A 17,469-nucleotide genomic window follows, 5' to 3' on the forward strand; every position below is an offset into this window, starting at 1 on the left:
ACCTCTGACGGACGCGTGGCAGGAAGGAGACGCCAAAGCACGGGCCACCATCGTTTTGCTCGTCGACGACAGCCAACACCCGCTGATCCGGAACTGCAAGACTGCCAAGGAGACCTGGAAAGCGTAGCGGAAACATCACAAGAAAACGACGATGTGCATCCGTGTGTCGTACTTGAAAAAGCTGTGCAAAGCTGAGTACGCCGACGACGGGGACATGGAGGGTCACCTTTTCCACATGGAGGAGCTGTTTGCGAGTCTTGCGAATGCTGGACAAGACCTGGAACCAAGCCTGGAGGTAGCGCTGGTGCTGAAGAGCATGTCCGACTCGTTCGATACGTTGGAAAGCCTTTCCGACGAGGAGCTCAGCATGGAGCTGGTGAAGCGGAAGCTGTTGGATGAAGCCCAGAAGCGAGCCGAAAAAAGTCATCGAGGTGAGTACATTCTGCTTGCTGGTTGGGGACAATTGCCACAAGCTCGGACATATGAAGCGAAAGTGCCCAGCATCAAGAACCGGAAAATCCAACTGTGGAGATGGATACTTAATTATATTCATTGATCATTATGTGCAAAATATTATATTATATGTTTTGATCAATACTAATGTTAGAGCATTCACGAATTAGGCCCTTTTCAGTATTCAATCATTGGGCTGCATACCAATGTGATGGATTTTACTAAGGTGGCGCAGATGATTGATGCGTGCCACTAGTTCTCTCTTTCATTCTCCCGCTGTTCTTATGCAGCGCAAATAGTGACGTCACTATTTGCGCTGCATAAGAACAGCGGGAGAATGAAAGAGAGAACTAGTGGCACGCATCAATCATCTGCGCCACCTTGGTAAAATCCATCACATTGGCTGCATACTGCTCTTGAGGATTGTCAACGGTTTTGAAATTGTGTAGACTTTTCGAATTGTGGAAGCAAACTGTCATTCTCTCAATAATGAATTGAAAGAATTGAGAATTTGAGATATCCTCTGTGTGCAAGAAAATGACAGGAAAAAGAGAGTAAATCGGAAATCCGACTATGCAGTAATTACCCGTTGAAGGTCGGGTCAGTTAATAAGAGATTGTTGCGAGCAACGGACGTTGTCTCGGCGAGATTGACACCAACTAATAGCGGTGCTAGCCAGAGCCACGTATTTAAGAAAAAATACAAATCGAGGGCGACGGTTGGCATGGTAACGCAATTCGCGTTCATGGCTACTACGACCGCGAATTCAAATGTGTGTCGTCGACTCAGGAGCAACGTCGCACATGTGCTGTGACCTTTGACCGTTCGTTTTTCGACGAACACAGTCACAGCCAAGTTCGGTGATTTCCATCACGCTAACCGATGGACGAACAAGGTTTTATATCCTACAAATAAAGAATAAAATAATCTGTCCACAGTCCGCGAGAGTCTCCCTTCAACGTCTACGACAGCCAATATTGATAGAACATAAATCCCATAGGTACGAATAAGTAAAAGGTACCAAAATAATAAAGTAGAATTAATAATTCCGCTTGAGATAGGTAGACATAACACAAGTGTAAAATTCCGCGTCCGAATCTCTTCTCCGCCTGATTGCTCACTCCACGACTCGCTTGTCAACCGATCGTCATCACCGTCCGAACACGACTGACTCAGCTCTTGTCGGTCATTCCGGTTCTACCACTTTCTCTCGTGCTTTCTCTTTTATTCCGTCTTTCATTCATACGCCAAGTAAACCCGTTACTAAATCTCATTCGAATCAAAGTCATTGTTCCCCAAGGTATGATATCTTCAACCGTTACAACAAGGTAAGCAGTAGACCTGTTCATATTTAAAAAAAAAATGTCTGGAAATCTTCCGGTCAAGCAGTATTCTGAATTCTCATGCTAAGAACAATGTCAGGTCAAATTTTCAGCTCATTTGATAGAGATTTCAATATGCTTCAAGTTGAAAATGTGTGTTTAGGCTTATTTTAAGGTTTGAAAAATCATAGGTCAATACTCATAAATCAAATTGAGATGATCGAAAGGTGGAAGCAGCACTTCGACGAGCACCTGAATGGTGCTGAGAGCACAGGCAATGAAGGACGGGACAACGGAGGAAATGCCTTCGTCAGTACTGCGGAAGATGGAAACCAACCCGCCCCCACTTTGAGGGAGGTTAAGGATGCCATTCACCAGCTCAAGAACAATAAAGCTGCTGGTAAGGATGGTATCGGAGCTGAACTCATAAAGATGGGTCCGGAAAGGCTGGCCATTTGTCTGCACCGGCTGATAGGCACAATCTGGGAAACAGAACAACTACCGGAGGAGTGGAAGGAAGGGGTAATCTGCCCCATCTACAAGAAAGGCAACAAGTTAGATTGTGAGAACTTTCGAGCGATCACCATTCTAAATGCGGCCTACAAAGTATTATCCCAGATCATCTTTCGTCGTCTGTCACCTGTAGTAAACGAGTTCGTGGGAAGTTATCAAGCCGGTTTCGTTGACGGCCGATCGACAACGGACCAGATCTTTACTGTATGGCAAATCCTCCAAAAATGTCGTGAATACCAGGTCCCATGTTGCAATCGAAGCAATCCATGATTATTTGAATTTGTAACCAACGAATACCTTCTTATGTACCCACTCTCTATACTATAGCATAGCCACCTAGGCAATACCGTAGCAACACTTAGCAACGTAGGTTGTTGATTAGTAATAAATTTTCATTATTAGTTAGACGTTCAACCAGAACAGTCGAGTTTTACTTTACTCTGCAAGAGGTTATGGGCCCAGTATTGGCCATAGCCAAGAAGAAAATATATTTTTTTTCTCAAGAAGTGAAGCCACGTGGAAGAAGTTAGTTCAAGATGACGAACGGTCAGCAGGTGAACGGAAGCGGAGCTGGATCGCAGGGCACTGGAAGCGGAGGACTGCCGGCCGCTGGAGGCGGAGCCGGAGTGCCGGCCGCAGGAAACGGTCGGATCAATGCGGTCGCTCTACCGATCATCGAGAAGCTGAAGGGACGTGAAAACTACACCACGTGGGCGTTCGCCATGAAGATGACGCTCATTCGAGAAGGTTCCTGGTATACGGTGTCGCCAGCCCAAGGCCAGGCTATCGATGATGAGGTCAGTTTGCGTGCGTTGGCCACAATTTGCTTGAGCCTAGAGACGACGAACTACAGTCTCGTCCAGGACGCAAAGGATGCCAAGGAGGCCTGGGACAAGCTGCGGAACGCTTTCCAGGACAACGGTCTGACGAGGAGAATCGGGTTGCTGAGGAAGCTCACATCCATTCGGCTGGACGAGTGCGGCAGCGTGGAATCGTACGTCGACGAGCTGATGTCCACAGCGCATAAACTTGTGGGAATCGGCTTCAGGGTCGACGACACATGGCTTGCTGCATTGTTGCTGATGGGACTTCCGGAGCACTACGAACCCATGATTATGGGACTTGAGGCGTCGGGGACTGCGTTAACGCGGTGAAGGCAAAAATTTTGCAGGACGTGAAGCTGCCGAGTGGACCCAAGACCAGCGGCGGTGACGGAGCGTTGTACTCGAACCCAAAATCGAGGCGGCGTGGTGGCAACAATGGTCCTACGAAGAAGAATGACACGTGCCACAACTGCAAGAAGCGGGGGCATTTTGCAGCCAAGTGTCCACAGAAGCAAAACTCACCAAGAACGGCTGGCAAAGCTTTGTGCAGCGTTTTTGCGATGGGCGAGGTAAGCGATAAAGAGTGGTATTTCGATTCCGGCGCCACGTGCCACATGTCTCGGAGTGGCGATGGTTTCGTCGAGCAACACCGCATGGCGCACCCGGTGGCAACGGCGAACAACGGCAGCATGATGTCAGTCGCGAAGGGTCTGGTCAAGTTGGATCTCTCGGAAGGCCCGATCGAAGTGAAGGAAGTGCTGCAGATTCCGGAACTGGCCACCAATCTCCTATCCATCAGCAAGATTTGCCAAAAGGGACTGAAGGTGGTCTTCGACGCGGACAAGTGTGAGGTTCGTGAGCACGATGGGATCGTTATCGCATCCGGTACGCAGTCAGGCGGCCTGTACAAGCTGAACCGGAAGCACGAGCAGGCAATGCTTACACCGAGCACCGGTATCTGGCACCGACGGCTTGGTCACCTCAATCGTCAGAGCTTGCGGAAGCTGATGGCGATGGCAGACGGCATCGAGTTGGCAAACGACGTCATCCCCGAGTGCATCGCTTGTATCGAGGGTAAGCATGCACGTAATTCTTTTCCTTCCAGTGAGTCGCGAGCCGAAGGGCTATTGGATTTAGTCCACTCGGACCTGGTCGGACCCATCGAAGTTCCATCTATCGGTGGCAGTCGTTATGTGATGACGTTCATCGACGATGCGAGTCGAAAGGTGTTCCTCTATTTGCTGGAACGAAAGAACGAAGCGTTTGGGGCCTACGAAAATTTCAAGGCCATGACCGAGCGCCAGACAGGGAGGAAGTTGAAGGTTCTGAGAACGGACAACGGGACCGAATACGTCAACAAGACCTTCAGGACCAGCATGGCGAAAGATGAAGTGCGGCACGAGAAGACTTGTCCGTACACCCCTGAGCAGAACGGGGTAGCGGAGAGAATGAACCGGACACTCATCGAGAAGGCCAGAAGCATGCTAAACGATTCGCGCCTGCCAAAAGAATTTTGGGCCGAGGCGGTTTCAACGGCGGCGTACCTCGTCAACCGAAGCCCGACGAGGTCACTCCAGACCACTCCTGAAGAAGCTTGGACCGGTAAGAAGCCGGATTTGCAACATTTGCAACATCGTCGGCGACGACGATGTCGACGAAGACGATTCTGAGGAGTCGGCTGCATCCGATAGCGGCTCAAGTGATCTTGAGTTCATGGACCTCCTGGATTCCGAGAATGAGCCTGCGCTCCCGTCGCAACTTGGTAGGCCAGCTGTTGTGCAGCAAGGGCTTAGGCGCAGCGACCGGGAGCGCCGAACTCCAGGCAAGTATTCTGATTACGTTACGTATAGTTCGTTTTCTGGCGAAGTTGTTTCCCCCCAGTCCACCCCGATGTGCCCCAAGACGTCGTTCGATAACCCGCAAAGCTACGAAGAAGCCCTCAACGGACCGGATCGTGAAAAGTGGATCGCGGCCATGCGTGAGGAGATTGCAGCCCTGGAGGAGAACGAAACTTGGGAGCTGACCAGTCTTCCTAGTGACAGGAAGGCCATCCGAAATAAGTGGGTCTTCAAGACGAAGCGAGGACCAACCGGTGACATCGAGCGGTACAAGGCGCGCTTGGTGGTGAAAGGGTGCTCACAACGGCCAGGCATCGACTTCGACGAAGTGTATTCCCCGGTGGTACGGTATTCCACCATTCGATACCTTCTGGCGCTGGCAGTGAAGCACGACCTTGACGTGGAGCAGATGGATGCCGTCACTGCGTTCCTTCAAGGGGAACTATCGGACGAGGTCATCTACATGGAGCTACCGAGAGGGTTTCCTGGCACCTCGAAGCAAGTGTGTCGGTTGCGAAAGGCACTTTACGGGCTCAAACAGTCGAGCCGTGTCTGGAACAGCCAGCTGGACCAGGCCTTGAAGAAATTCGGACTGGAGCAATCGAAGGTCGACCCGTGCCTGTATTTCCGGATCGACGGTGAGAATATGATTTTCGTCACAATCTACGTGGACGATTTCATGATCTTCACCAACGATGCCAAGCTGAAGCAGAAGTTGAAATCGTTTCTGCACAACTGCTTCAAGATGAAGGACCTCGACGAAGCGAATTTCTGCCTGGGACTGAGGATCACGCGGGACAGGAAGAATGGCAAGCTGTGGGTAGATCAGGAGCACTACGTCGACAGCATTTTGCAGCGGTTCAACATGGCGAACTGCCACCCAGTCTCCACGCCAGCGGAGGCGAGTGTTAAGCTGGACAAGTCCATGTCCCCGACGACACCGGAAGAGACGCGCGAAATGAAGGAGGTACCCTACCAGGAGGCAGTGGGCTGTCTCACGTATCTGGCGCAAACGACGCGGCCGGATATCAGTTTCGCGGTCAACCAAGTTAGCCAATTCAACGCGAATCCCGGACGTACCCACTGGAATGCTGTCAAGGGCATTATGCGGTACCTGCGAGGCACCCGATCGAGCCGACTGACGTACTCCAAGGAACGTTGCGCGGATTTGGTTGGCTACACAGATGCCGATTGGGGAGGAGAGCCGGATTCCAGGAAGTCCACCACCGGATACGTCTTCACGTTCATGGGAGGAGCTGTGTCGTGGAACGTAAAACGGCAACCAACAGTTGCATTGTCCTCGTGCGAAGCGGAATACGTTGCGCTTTCTCGCACGGTTCAGGAAGCACTTTGGTGGCACCACTTCCAATCGCAGATTTTCGGCGTGCGAGCGATTCCCATCCGGTGCGACAATCAATCAGCCATCTGTATCGCACGGAACCAAGGATACAATCCACGAACGAAGCACATGGACATTAAGCACCATTTTGTCCGAGATGTGCTGGATCAAGGAGTAGTGGAACTGGGCTACGTGAACACAAAGCAGCAACCTGCCGACGGATTCACCAAGGCCCTTGTAAATCAGAAGCTGGAAGAGAATAAGAAGTTAATTGGATTCGTTGCTTAAGGAGGAGTGTTGCAATCGAAGCAATCCATGATTATTTGAATTTGTAACCAACGAATACCTTCTTATGTACCCACTCTCTTATGTACTATAGCATAGCCACCTAGGCAATACCGTAGCAACACTTAGCAACGTAGGTTGTTGATTAGTAATAAATTTTCATTATTAGTTAGACGTTCAACCAGAACAGTCGAGTTTTACTTTACTCTGCAAGATCCCAACGCATCACCTTTTCATCGATTTCAAGGCGGCATACGACAGTATCGACCGCGTAGAGCTATGGAAAATCATGGACGAGAACAGCTTTCTCGGGAAGCTCACGAGACTGATAAGAGCGACGATGGAAGGTGTGCAAAATTGTGTGAAGGTTTCAGGCGAACACTCCAGTTCGTTTGGATCCCACCGGGGACTACGACAAGGTGATGGACTTTCGTGCCTGTTGTTCAATATTGCGCTAGAAGGTGTTATGCGGAGAGCCAGGCTTAACAGCCGGGGTACGATTTTTACGAAATCCAGTCAATTTGTTTGCTTCGCGGATGATATGGACATCGTCCGCCGAACATTTGAAAAGGTGGCAGACCTGTACACCCGCCTGAAACGCGAGGCAACAAAAGTTGGACTGGTGGTGAATGCGGCCAAGACAAAGTACCTGCTAGCTGGTGGGGCCGAGCGCGACAGGGCTCGCCTAGGTAGCAGTGTTACGATAGACGGGGATACGTTCGAGGTGGTCGACGAGTTCGTCTACCTTGGATCCTTGCTGACGGCTGACAATAACGTTAGCCGTGAAATACGGAGGCGCATCATCAGTGGAAGTCGGGCCTACTATGGCCTCCAGAAGAAGCTGCGGTCAAAAAAGATTCACGCCCGCACCAAATGTACCATGTACAAAACGCTCATAAGGCCGGTAGTCCTCTACGGGCATGAAACGTGGACGATGCTCGAGGAGGACCTGCAAGCAATTGGAGTCTTCGAACGTCGGGTGCTTAGGACGATCTTTGGCGGTGTGCAGGAAAACGGTGTGTGGCGGCGAAGGATGAACCACGAGCTCGCCCAACTCTACGGCGAACCCAGTATCCAGAAGGTGGCCAAAGCTGGAAGGATACGATGGGCAGGGCATGTTGCAAGAATGCCGGACAGCAACCCTGCAAAGATGATGTTCGCTTCGGATCCGGTTGGTACAAGAAGGCGTGGAGCGCAGCGAGCTAGGTGGGCGGATCAAGTGCGTATCGATTTGGCGAGCGTGGGGCAGAACCGAGGATGGAGAGATGCGGCCAGGAACCGAGTATTGTGGCGTGAAATTGTTGATTCAGTGTTATCTGTGTAGATGTTAACTAAATAAATGAAATGAGGTGAATAACAAAATAATGGTAGAACAAGAACAATTTTTGCAATCATATCTAGTTTAACCATTATTATGTTATTAATATATGACATAAATATCTCATCAATAGCAAAACATACAATCATAGCAAAATTTGTCATTGGTATGTTATACTTGAAAGTCATGTAATAACTAATCAATAACAAAATATACCATGATAGTGTAAAATTTGTTTTTTGTGCAAAAATACTAAAAAACATTAAATATCTAAAGAATAACAAACATCGTCATCACAGTAAATTATGTTATTATTTTGATATTTGAAAACTTTATTTAAATAATTCATGAGAACAAACCAACATCATATTTTGCCATAATAGCTCATTTTACTATTCGTTTGATATTCATTGAAGATTCAAAAAGCAAAAGTTTTTAGCAGGAAAGCAAAAATTTTATTTTTCAATCATGCTAAATTAAGATATTGAAGTCGAAGAACTAAAATCACCATTATTTTGATCTACTTTTCAATAGCTTATTAAGTTATTATTTTGTTCTCAATATCTAAGTAATAACATATTTTGTTATTCACGGTTGTCTATATTTTTGCTATTATTTTGTTATTACAATGGCAAAATATGTTATTATTTAGTTTTTATGCCATACAAACTTAGTTATTATTTTTGTTATTTTATCTCTTATTTCAAACAAACAAAGAACAAATTTTGCTATTCAAACATTCTATTTTAATAGGAAATTTTGTTATTCTTTTGCTATTCTCCTCTACCCGGGATATTGACTCAAAATTCTTGAAAGTTTTTCAAATGCACGGGGGGGCTGGAGTAATTAACATCCCTCCTTAACTTCGGACCGGGTCGCTATCAACCCTGCAGTAGCTTTGGATGGTCCAAATGAACAAATTTAATTTTGGAGTTGTACAGTCAATGACAATAGTTAGTAAACAAATGCCGTTTTTCAATACAAAATACCCAAGTTTGGGACTCTATTTCTTAGCTTATAGTAGTACGAATTAACTGAAATTTGAATGACGAACTACAAATAACTTAAAGTTTCGTATGTAGTGGATTCATCAAATATCAGTCATTTTTAAAGAGTTTCAGAGGGTTGTTCAATGACAAAAGTAAGTAACCGAGAGACGTTTTAATTTAATTCAAAAACGGTTAAAGTTATGTATGAAGTATGTATTAATGGTGTGTTCGACAAAATTTACTAGATTACTTATTTTTGTTTTTGAGCAACCTACTAAAACTATTTGGAAAATGATTGAAATATAATGAATTTACTACAGATAAAACTTTAGGTTTGTAGTTCGACATAAAAATTTCAGTCAGTTTGTACTACCCGAAGCTGAGATACAGATCCACAAACTTATGCATTTTATATGGAAAACCAGAATATGATTACTTACTTAGTTACTATAGTTTGATATTTTTTATGTAAAAATAGAGCATCATTAAGGTACTAAAATGATATTGTTTCATTCCAGAGAGTGATTTCACCGAGTCCATCGTCGGAATCGCAGCACCACCGTCCCCAGTCTTCGCCGGCCGCCGACAGCCAGTCGGAGTTGATAGATCTCAATGACGATGGGGATGGATCCCGGTTACGGCGAACCGCCGCCAACGAGAGTAAGTTCAATCTGACCTACGTGGACTATTTCACCTCCAGCAACGACGAGCTGTTGTCGATGATGGAGGAGGGTGACCAGAATAACCAAACTCCGACTAACCTACTAACCAATATGGGGAACGAGGGAGAAGGTGGTGGAGGTGGTGGGAACGATCAGGACTACTTCTTTAGCTATAGCACTGATCCAAGCGCTACTAGTAATCGCAATGCTCAAAGTAACGCTTATGTCGCTCAACGGTTGGCCACCACCAAGTCCAATCGCTCCGGGTCCGGAGAGCAGGACCAAGACGATGAAGACGGAGAGGAGGAAGACGAACAGCAATCGAGCACCCCAATCGGGGGCCAGTTGAGCAATAGTTATCCCTATTACCATAAGTACAGCAACAGGCCGTGCCATTACGCTAACTCTGGCGGCAATGCACAACAGCAGCAGCATGACCAGCTGGAGTCGCACAATCAGCAACGCTACTATCATTCGCATTACGCTCAACAGCAGCCGAATCATCATCAGGGTTATGGTGGGGGTGGGGAATCACAGGATATTGAACTGTACATAGATTCCGGGAGTCGCAGCGGAGGGGAATCGGAGGTTGAACAGCAGCTTCAGCAGCACCACAAACACCAGCATCATACGCACGTGGACAGCAAGATCCGGAGTTTTACGCTTTCGCCGGAGACGACCGACTACGACTCCAACTGCGGCGATCTGGACTCGGAGGTGTCGCTGCGCTACATGGGCAATGAATACGGTTGGTGATGGGCTTTTTGTATGTGTTGCTTGCCTGTGTTTAGTTGTTGAGGCTCTTCCATAAACCACGTGGTCTTGAAGTCGCGGTAGAAACACGTGGTTGATGGATAACTCCTCAATGAGCTTGCTTGTGCGTCGTTTCCTGGAAGATAATATCAGTAATATATTTCTCAAATTCTCAATAAGTTCTAAGGTTACAAATTGCAATAATTAACGCGTAGTACTGCTTCCACCTTTCAATTACATTGGTTTGCGTCTGAAGCCAATGAAACAATGTTTCACTGAAAATATAGAGCTGAATTTTAGATGTCTCAGATATAGTATGCATGAATGAGAGAAGCTTTGGACTGAACTGTATCGCGTTCAAAAATTTCCAGGAAACGATGTAAAACTAACTTGACTCAACATCTTCAATCTTGAAATTATCAAATCCCATACGATAACATACATCTTTCCGCCATTCATTCTACTAGGGCTCTCAGGGGACCTCAACGGTCACATGGGCAGCGGTGGCGGAGGCAACGACAACTCCATCACCGACTACGGACGTCTCTACAGCAGTATGCCCATCCTGGAGGATGGGCTCTCCAGCGGGCACGCCTCCGATACGGAGAACAACCTGGCTCCTCCTCCACCCCCGCCACCCATATCGGGCATCTCGATCGTCATGGACCAACAACAACAACTGCCATCGGATGACCCGTCGGCGCTGGCGATAGAACAGGAATCCGGCCATCCCTTCATATCTTCCATCCAGATGGCGGCCGCAGATCAACCAGCACAGCTGGACTCCAGCGACGAAGTCCAGGAAGCGATCAAGGACATCAAGGCGGCCCTGCAAAAGACCAAAATTCTGCCTTCCACGGAGGGACCGTCGATGCTGGATGCGGAACAGGTCGGACGGACGGAGGTTTCTCCGGTGTGGGTTCCGAGGTTGGTTGAACTCGTTGGTTGTACCTTTGTTTGTAGATTGATATCTATGGTTCACAGGTCCTTCGACAAATCGCGGGAAAGCTTGGACTCGGATCAACCGGCGAAGCTGCTGAGTGCAGACGAGGAGGAAGCCGACACGGATCTGGAAACGGATCGACTTCTCGGTCAGCAGCGGCTAGACGATCTCGGATTCAGTGACGAAAAGGTATTAATATCTCCATTCTCATCTTCATCAATTACGTTTGGAACTCTCATTTGTGTCTTTGTCCTTGCTCCGTCGTATGGCCCCACAGAGTTGGACGGCAGCGGATCGGGCCGCCAAGATCCGATCGATCCGGTCGCCAACGGTGCCGCTGATCAGCAAGAACCACACGGCCATTCGGGCCGGAGTGGGAACGCAGATATCGGCCGAATCGCCCGTGAGCAACGTGGGCATCACCAACGTGTACGGCAACGGTGGAACAATACCGCTCGGGGCAGACGCGGAGGACATCAAGCAACTGAAGCAGACCGGTTCGCCGGCCGACAAGAGTCCCATCTCGAAGAGTGTTAGTGTGTTTGTATTTGTGTTGCATTTCTGTGTTCATTTTGAGTTCTTTTAAGTATGGGTGTTTCAAAATTCTTGATTCGTAACCTAGACTCATTTTCCGATTTCAGGATCCGGACAAGAAGGGAAAGTGTAAAACGAAAGAAGGTAAGTAGTTTTGAACCGAGTCAAAATTGTGTTTGAAAGTCGTGATCCCCTCGTGATTAATGATAACTGTTGTCCTTTTGCAATTGAAAATGCTTAAATCCACTTGTCTAAATCTTTGATACGATTCGCCCTTTTCTTGCACGCTTAACCTCACCCATTTTGGATTACAATGTGTGCGTTGTTCATCCACAAATACCGCTGTGTAAGTGTCCCCACCCACAAAAAAGTATTTAAGCTCTTGAGTTCTTTGAGATTTGATGTTCTGTGTCCTAAGCGCATATTCATAATATAGGTTACGTTTAAATCATCTTAAAATATTCTACTCTTGAGCAACCTAACCAGAGAACATTTAATTTAAAGAATGTTATACCGGGAACTATTATCTTGCCATGCAAGATTATATTGCATGAATCTATGACAAATGGTCGAAAAACAGAACGACGTAAGGACAAAAGTTTGAAAGACAGAAAGTCTAAAGAACAAAGTCTAAAGGTTTGAAGAGGAACGAAACTCAGTATTGTTTCGGGCTTTTTGTCCTTTCGACTTCTTGTCTCTCGAAGATCGAAAAAAAAAACTTCTTGAACGGACATACCTAGAAACAAGCTGAAAAGACGGAAGCGAAATCCACCAGCTCACTGGAATTTCCGGTCAACAAGGTGGGCACAATTTAGAATCACACTAAGTGATGATCTTCAGTGAATTCTTCATGATCGCTGAGCTAACAGCGGCTACTTTCTCCTTGTCCCCCTTCCGAACCTGGGATCCTGGAGCTAGTCTCCTGGTACCGCTCTTACTGCTGGATACCCCTGCTTTAGATCTTCCGAACTGAGTAAAATGATCGCATCTCTCCAGCCTGTAGAAATGGTTCCATAGTAGATGTATCGCTGTAGAACTGCAGGTTCGTTATGATCTAGGCGTAGCTTCCCATGCCCTCCTAGTATCAACAACGAGTTTCTAAATCAATAAGGCTCTAACAACAGATTCGTCATTTCCAAATTGTGGAGAGTAAGAGGCTTAGTCCGTTTTTAGGCCACATCTAGCAAAGTACTAAGCCCTTCGTGGCTTACAATATTCGGTACCAAGGTCCGCCTCGGTATAACCTAGCGCGACTGACCCAACCGAACGTCGCCACCGCATACGCACAGCAGGTAGCGTTACCGGAAGAGGGCGAGTTTGACTAAGCCATCGTCGGAAAGGAGGACGTGTAACGATTGATTCGACGAAGAATGCAGGCAGGTTTTGAAGGAGAAGAATGCAATGATGTGCAGCAAGGAACGCGATAAACGTGGAGCGATATAAAAGGAAACGATAGCAGCAAATCCGCCTATTCAGGGACAAAAAGTGTCGCCTGGAAGAAGCGGATTATGAAGAAATGGAGCAGCTGCATCGTTCACAAGAAACGCGAAAGTTCTACGAGAAGCTTAACGCATCTCGAAATGGCTTTGTGCCGCGAGCCGAAATGTGTAGGGATAAGGATGATTGATAGACGGATGTGAGGTGATCGAAAGGTGGAAGCAGCACTACGATGAACACCTGAATGGCACGGAGAACACAGGCGCAGAGGGTCTCGACAGCTGAGGAAATGACTACGTTAGCAAGGCGGATGAAGGTAACCAACCTGTTCCAAACCATTGAGGGAAGTTAAAGATGCCATCAACTAGCTCAAAAACGAGTCAACTTGTAAGGATGGTATTGGTACAGATCTGTACACAGCGATTGTTTCTTTTTTTATTCTAGTGCAACCACTTACATGCGCCGGAACAGAAATATGCTGGAACATTCGTTGGATGTGTCGACGAGGACTAACGTGGCCAGCAATGTGGAGTTGGCCGTTGTGGCGAAAAGATCGGAGAGGCAGATTGCGGTGAAGCGACATGAAACCTCGCGATGAGCGACGTGATTTACGTTATTGATTTGGCGATTAGTCTACTTTGCGTAAGCAAGATATGCAATGTATTGCGAGCTCCAAAAAGCATGGAGAACCTGTCATCAACTGTCAAACAGTTGTAATTAAAATTTTTAGGTGGTTTTCGATGATCTCACATTCTAAACTATTGAAAACTTAAATGTAGTTGGGTGTTGCTAAACTGCTGTTGGATTTTTTTTATATAGCCCTTTTTAATAGTGAAGGAGATGTGAAAATGATTTTGATTTAGATTATGTTTATCTAACCGTTGTGCACAACCCAAGAACGTAAGACAGAAATCAAAAAAGGCAAGAAAACAAGCTAACTGACAGTTAGCTGTCTCCTCTCAGGTGTTTACGGAAGAGGAGTGCAAAGTTGTTAACCCCGGCAATAAGGTAGTCTCAACTGGCTGTTAAGTGATTAGCCTCTACCAGAGTCTATGAATGGAGAGTTGCGCGAAGATTGAAACCAAATCTACCTATCGAACTGTCAAACCGTCTACCTATCGAGCAGACCAGCAAAATAGATAGGGGCTATTTTCGAAGACGAAGAAGAACAACCGTGCAAAGAAGCCTCTTCGCGCAACTCTCCATTCATAGACTCTGACCTCTACATGCTATCTGCAGTGAAGAAGCCCATTGTGAATTTGGTCCAGGACGTCAAGTACGAAAAGTGGCATCGGCGCATGGGGCATCAGTACGCCGGTGGAATGAAGCGATTGAAGGAAATGGTACCCGGGCTGGAATATGATGCGAAACCCCCAGAGAGATGCATACCGTGCATTCAAGGCAAGCATTGTCGTCAACCGTTCATAGCGAAGGGGCATCGAGAGGACCAAGTATTGGAGCTGATCCACCAATGTGATGGTGCATGCACCGAAAAAGAAGCGGAAGAAATGGGACAAGAAGTCGGAAGCGTGTATTTTCGTTGACTACAGCGAAGGCTCTTTAGTGTACAGGGAGTATAACAAAATGAGCAAGAAAGTGCTGGTCAGCTAAGATGTGGTATTCTTTGATGAATACCAAGCGAAACGCAGCAAGACGTCAACGAGGAAGTAAGTGAGCTGATTATCCAGAGGGTATCAATCGAGGCTGGCGATGTATCCAATGGCGTTGCAAGTGGCGAGAATCAGTTAGACGAATCAATCTAGAGCGATGCAGATTCGATTATCGATGAGGAGCAACAACCTTCCGTAGTTGGCGCAATGCGAGGGAGCACGTTATCCAGGCAAGTATTGTGATTATATCATGAGCTGTAATGCTTTCCCTGAAAGTGTTTCCCAACTCGAGCAGCTAAGCTATGTTGAAACGGGAATCGAGCCAGAGACATTTCGTGGGGCAATCACCGGGCATGACAGCGACAGATGGAAGGGAGCGATGGTGGCGGAGTTCCAGGCCCTGGTGTTGAACGAAACCTGGAATCTGGTCGAACTGCTAAGCTGGAGGAAACCCTAACAATGCAAGTGGATCTACAAAGTGAAGACAAACCTGGATGGGCCTGTGGAGCGATACAAAGCCCGTTTGGTGATTGTTAGTCACTAACAAAGCAGTCCATGAATACCACCAGTTGTTACTCTAACTAGTTTTCATCTTAGTAACCAGATTATTTATAAGTTATCATCAACTGTGAAAAATATTCAGTTTGTACCTTAGAATAAAGAACAATTAGAAGTACAACATTTTTGCGACGAGAAATTTTCAAGAATTCAACGCTTTTTATCAAGATGCCTGGATCCTAAGAAATCGATTTTCAAGAACTCTACCGGAAAATTATGCGGCAAAAACAAGCGAAGGCGGAGAAACACGCCCGGCTGATGAAGATGATGGTACGTTTCGGCTATCAAGAAAACGTTCACAATCGTTCCACGGGCAGCCCGGAGTTCATCATCTGGCATTCAACATCCGGGAATTCGTCAACGGGTTCGTTTTCAACCGAAGTACGAAGACCTTTTCCTCAAGGACGGAGCGAAGTTGGACGATGCGGCAAAAATGCGGTTGCTATTGAGAAGCCTCAGCGTGATCGTGCACGACAAGTACGTCAATTTCGTGCCCCCAAAGCATCCTAGTGAGTACTCGTTCGATGAGATGGTGAAGACGCTGAAAGAGCTATTCAGCGTCCGAATCTCCCTGTTCAGCAAGCGGTACCAGTGCACAGTGGTCCAGATAGCAAGTTTACGCGGACATGAACTTTTCGACGTCATTTTGTGGTTTTAGAGTATAGGTTGCTTCCCAGAAGTGTCTCGAAACTAGTTGTACTACAATTCGTACGAAAGGGATTTTTTTTCTGCACTAATCGCAATAGTGTCCTATACGACAACTTTTTTATGTTAATAGATAGCAAGTTGGTATATTCAGCAAAGTTGTAGCATATTTCAATACAAAAAACTTTGTAGAACAAACTTTTTCTCTATATCTTATACTTTCTGAGATAATCGACTTTTTACATAAAAAAATGAAGAAAATCATTTTTCCTCTCATAAGTAATTTATTTCCAAATTTAAGCAGCCTACTATGTTCTACAAAGTTTTTGGTACTATTATATTCTACAACTTTGGTGAATATACCACAGTTGTGTTTCTTCTGGTTTCCTTATTGTAGGAGATATTAATTTAAAATCATACCGTACTACAGGCCAAATAACTCGCAAAGATGCACTTGAAAATGAACCTACCTGTCACAACGTGGCTCTACACCCCTTAATGAGCAGTTTGAGTGAAATTTGGTGAATATATTATGTTTATATATATTTTTAAGACTATTTTCAATGACGGGTGATTTGCAATTAAAACACATTAGTTAGTCATCTTTTTTATAAAACACACAAAAGTCATGGCCGCCGCGATTCAGCATGAAATAATCAACACCTGTTTGATTTTGTAGAGTGTACTATATCTGTTAAAAAGCATAATTTTCAAAACTTTTTCAATAATTCTTGCGCTTCTTCGTGCAATTCCGAATGCTTCTGTGCGATTCGACGATTTGTCAGTGAGATCACTATGGATCTGATGTGAGTAGCAATCGCAATTGTATTTTTTTGACATGGTTACTATGACTGATTTCAATACGACATTAACTACTGTAATAATTACTGCTATACATAAATCAAAGACTCAAGATAAATAAATTCAATGTCTCTCAACTCTTGCAACATATTACCATTTATGACTTTTAATACGGCATGATTTTAAATTAAAATCTTCTTTGGGACGTTAGTCAGGAAGAAGAAGAAGAAGAAGAAGAAGACAATAAGAAAACGAGAAGAAATACAACTGTGGTATATTCACCAAAGTTGTAGAATATAGCAGTACCAAAACCTTGTAGAACATAGTAGGCTGCTAAAATTTGTAAATAAATGACTTATGAGTGAAAAAATGATTTTCTTCGTATGTTTCATATATAAAGTCAATTATCTCAGAAAGTATAAGAGATAGAGACAAAGTCTGTTCTACAAAACTTTTTGGATCAAAATATGCTACAACTTTGCTGAACATACCAACTTGCTATCTATCAACATAAAAAAGTTGTCGTATAGGACACTATTGCGATTAGTGCAGAAAAAAAATCCCTTTCGTACGAATTGTAGTACAACTAATTTCGAGACATTTCTGGGAAGCAACCTATACTCTAAAACCACAAAATGACGTCGA

General features: G+C 45.8%; 1 protein-coding gene across 6 annotated transcripts in view; it reads left to right on the forward strand.

Annotated features, from left to right (window-relative positions):
- LOC110674772 (amyloid beta A4 precursor protein-binding family A member 2-like) overlaps positions 1–17,469 on the forward strand; it is a 59,875-nt gene that overhangs the window by 22,511 nt on the left and 19,895 nt on the right. For 3 of the 6 annotated variants that reach the window (XR_002499179.1, XM_021839060.1, XM_021839061.1), the window contains exons 3-7: positions 9,400–10,291; positions 10,764–11,223; positions 11,281–11,428; positions 11,517–11,771; positions 11,881–11,917. Coding sequence is in view for 4 of the 6 variants with exons in the window: in XM_021839060.1 (XP_021694752.1) it covers positions 9,400–10,291; positions 10,764–11,223; positions 11,281–11,428; positions 11,517–11,771; positions 11,881–11,917 (1,792 nt within the window). In the remaining 2 variants the exon portion in view is untranslated. The remainder of the gene's footprint in view (positions 1–9,399; positions 10,292–10,763; positions 11,224–11,280; positions 11,429–11,516; positions 11,772–11,880; positions 11,918–17,469) is intronic. The other 3 variants (XR_002499180.1, XM_021839063.1, XM_021839062.1) reach the window with 2 other exon arrangements.

The sequence above is a fragment of the Aedes aegypti genome, chromosome 1, assembly GCF_002204515.2.
Source record: "Aedes aegypti strain LVP_AGWG chromosome 1, AaegL5.0 Primary Assembly, whole genome shotgun sequence".
NCBI lineage: Eukaryota > Metazoa > Arthropoda > Insecta > Diptera > Culicidae > Aedes > Aedes aegypti.